At 55.5% G+C, this 3,684-nt stretch overlaps 1 protein-coding gene across 1 annotated transcript in view; it reads right to left on the reverse strand.

Moving 5' to 3' along the window:
• DOCK6 (dedicator of cytokinesis 6) overlaps positions 1-3,684 on the reverse strand; it is a 44,214-nt gene that overhangs the window by 5,662 nt on the left and 34,868 nt on the right. The window contains exons 33-40 of the mRNA XM_007460760.1: positions 3,619-3,680; positions 3,369-3,465; positions 3,100-3,234; positions 1,869-2,021; positions 1,528-1,686; positions 1,312-1,412; positions 494-686; positions 250-393 (exon numbers count right to left, since the gene is read on the reverse strand). Of these exons, the coding sequence (XP_007460822.1) occupies positions 250-393; positions 494-686; positions 1,312-1,412; positions 1,528-1,686; positions 1,869-2,021; positions 3,100-3,234; positions 3,369-3,465; positions 3,619-3,680 (1,044 nt within the window). The remainder of the gene's footprint in view (positions 1-249; positions 394-493; positions 687-1,311; positions 1,413-1,527; positions 1,687-1,868; positions 2,022-3,099; positions 3,235-3,368; positions 3,466-3,618; positions 3,681-3,684) is intronic.

Here is a 3,684-nt window from a genome sequence, read left to right on the forward strand (position 1 = left end):
AAAAAAAAAAAAAAAAAAAAAAGAATTTAAAATGGTAACTGAATATATTCAAGGCTTATTACATCCAGACCACGTGTCAAGGGTTTTATGGGGAGAAAGGCAGGTAACGGGGCCTCTGAGGGATCCCAATCCTTGTCCACAAATCCCCTGCCCAGAAAGGGTCCGGGCAGCAGCTTCACCCTGAGTCTCTGGGAGCGGGTATCGGGCCCATCAGCAGATGCACGATGCCGCCCCGGCCCCAGGCCTCACCATGGTGAAGTGGGCGGCTGCCTGCTCCAGCAGCCCCACCAGCCCCAGCTCCGTGAAGTGCTTCCCGGAACAGAAGCCCTCCTCATCAGGCGACAGGATGTCGTCAGAGATGGCGGACTCCTCCAGCACGTTGGACGAGATGTTCTGCGGTGGGAGGTGGCATCAGAGCCTGGTCCTCGGCCCACGTGTGCCACCCCCTGCCCGCCACTACCCCACCCCCCATCCCCCCATCCCTGCCGCTCACCTGGAAGGAAACACAGCCCACAGGCAGGTGGCGGCTGTCCTCCAGCAGAGCGAGGTACTCGGCCACCAGGGCGGCCGCGTGAACCATGCACTGCGCAGCCTCCGCGTGGTTGCCCAGCTCCGCGTGCTTCCCCGCCATGTTCTGCAGCCATGTCAGCCGCAGGTCTGGGGAGCCCTGGTAACCCCGGGCAATCCTAGAACCCAGGTGAGGGGGGATGTGAGGAGGATGGAGAATCACCTTGCCCCCCTGCTCACCCCTCACTTGTCCATCCCCTTCACCTGTGACCCCACCCATCTGCCCCAGCCAATCTCCTCACCTTTACCCCATTCACCTGTCTCCTAACTTATCCCACTCCTTACCTGTCCATCTCTTCATTACCCCCACAAGTGTCACTCTGGGTCTACCCAGGCCCATCCCTTCTGTATGCCCCCTGCCTTCCCTGTCTCCATCACCTGGGCCCCCATCTCCCACTGCCCAGTTTCTTACTAAATACCCTTCACTCTCCTCGATCTGTCACCCCTTCATGGGTTAGCACCTCACCTGTCTCTCCCACCTGTCCCCCCCTCACTTATTCTTGTGCTCCTCTGTCATCCTCATCTGTGTGTTCATCTGGCACCATTTTTACCTGCCCTCACCTGTCTGCTCACCTGGCCCCTCACCCGTCTGCCCTCTCACTTGGTCACCTTCACGTGTCCATCCTTACTTGTCTCTCTTATTACCTGTACACTCACCTGCTCCCTCCCCACCTGTCCCTCTCACCACCTCCTCTCCCCTCACCTGTCTGTGAATGGCTGAAGGTTCCAACCGGCCCTCCTCACCTGTACATGAGGTCAATGAGCATTTCCGGGTCCTCCTGATGCTCCTTCATCTTCACCGTGTCAGTCAGGATCATGTGCAAGTTGAACATCAGGTCCTGGACCTGGAGCGGGGGAATGGCCAGGAGTGACGGAGCCGAGGTGGTGGGGTCAGGGGTCAAGCATGGCACGGCAAAGGCCCTGGCTGCGGAAGGTGGGGCGGGGGTCCGGCGGGGTCACCTGCTCAGCAAAGGTGCTGTCCCGCAGCCCCATATCCTCCTCGGCATAGGTGAGGATGGTCTTGAGTGAACGTCGCAGGTGCTCTTCGCTGAAGTTCTGCGTTGTCCCCACCAGGGACGAAAGCGACATAGTCACTTGCATCTTCACGCGGGCAAAGTTCTGGGTGGGCCGGGAGGAAGAGGACGCCTGACTGTGGACCTCGGACCCTCACACCAGAGCCTGCTCGACCCACTGACTTCACCCCTCTCCCCTCCTGCCCTGCATCTATCGCGTCAAGACCCCTAGTCGGCCGCCCTCCCCAGAGCCGTAGATCACCACCCCCCCGCCACACCCCCACTTACGTTGCCGATCTCGAAATTCTGGCGCATGAGGAGGTAGAGGGAGGCGCTGGCGTGCGTACGGATGGCGCTGATGCGGCTGCCGCAGTGTCGCAGGAGCCTCAAGCAGAGGTCGGCACACAGCTCTGTGTCCTCCTCAAACAGCAGCTCTGGGAACTGGCCCCCAGGGCGGGACAGACACCAGTCAGCCCCTCCCCGTTCTGGCTCAGAAGGTCCCCGATGAGGATACGGGCAGAAGCATCGGTCTGTGTTCTGCCTTCTCTGGCCAAGCCCAGCAGGTTTTGGTGTCAGACCTGGGTTTAAGCCCTTACTGTGTGACTCCGGGTGAGTAACTCTGCCACTCTGATCCTCAGTTCCCTCCTCTGCAAACTGTAGCTAAGGAGTGAGTGTCTGCCTCATGGAGCTGCTGAGCACACAACAGTCGCTCAATGAATGGGCTGTGACTGTTACTCTTTTTTTTTTTTTTTTTTTTTTGGTGACCCAGTCCCCAATATCTCAAAGAGTATCAAGTACTACAAAAGAAAAATGCATTACTTAATGGATACTGCAACAGTAGACAGAGAATTGCAACAGCCGTGGCTTTAGCCAGCTCTCTTCCTGGAAGACTGCAGTGCAAGGGAAAGCTCACATGTGCTAGAATTGGACCTACCTATGTTTGAATCAAAGGCCTGGTCTCTAATCAGCTTTATGCCACTAGCTCAACATCAGATTTGTCATCTGTGAAATAATATAATATCTTCATTGCTGAACTTGGTAGTTGCTAGTACTAAATAGATCACGTGTAAGGTGCCTACTATGGTATTTTATTGAACACATAGTAAGTGTCTGATAGAAAGTCACCATTGCTTCTGGTTTCTTTCAATTGAAGCTACTGGGAAACTTTTTTTTTTCCCTTGGTACTACTTCTAGTTTTATAAAGGAAATTGATGAGCAAATAGGACGTGTTTTATGGCCAAAAGGAGAGACATAATGATTTGCAGCCTCTTCTGGGAGTCAGAGACTATTCTATTTGGCCTACCTTATAGCTCAGCAAGATTACCAAGTCCTTACATTATCCGTAATGATTGAGCTTGGAAGCCAGCCAAGGCCACCAGGTAGTGATGTTTGGATTAATTTAGGCTCCATGTAATTGGTCCCTGGGAAACTGCGATCTAGCAGGCGGACTCTCAACCACTGCGCCACCAGGGAAGCCTGACTGTTACTCTTAAGAAGCGTGGCTGTCAGAGGTACTCACCTTGGATACCAGGGCCCGCTGTGTGGCCAGGCCATGCTGCAAGAAGAGGGCACTCTGGGCACTGCCCAGACTGTACAACACAACCTTTAGTACCGCGCCCAAGATACTCTCCCGGGCCTCTGACAGCATCACCGTCTGGGGGGCCAGAAATCCAGCTGTTAGAGACTGGGGTGGTTATGGAGTCAGGGAAGGAGAGGGATTCTGGAGTCAGAGATCACAAGGCCCTGTGGTGGGGTCAGAGGTGAGGGAGATGCTGGATCAAGCCCTACCTGCACGATGATCTCCAGTGTATCCAGAACCACCAGGCTTGCCTCGGTTGCCAGGTTCCCGTCCACCAAGGCCTCGTGTTCCATTTCATCCTTGGTCCTGGAGGGGACAGGAGGGATTGAGGGGGCCTCTCAGGGCCAGACTCTACCCCACGGCTGAGGTCTTTCCCCTCCCTCGACTGCCCTGGCGGGGGCGCCAATTTTCTGGAAATTGGTCTATAACCCCAGCAAACTACTTCCTGCCCACACCCACTTGTCCACACGGTCCGAGGTTTGTCTCCAGTGTGTGACGCTCTTTCGCCAGCGTACATTTCCCTGG

Source organism: Lipotes vexillifer, unplaced genomic scaffold (assembly GCF_000442215.2).
Source record: "Lipotes vexillifer unplaced genomic scaffold, Lipotes_vexillifer_v1.1 scaffold1011, whole genome shotgun sequence".
NCBI lineage: Eukaryota > Metazoa > Chordata > Mammalia > Artiodactyla > Lipotidae > Lipotes > Lipotes vexillifer.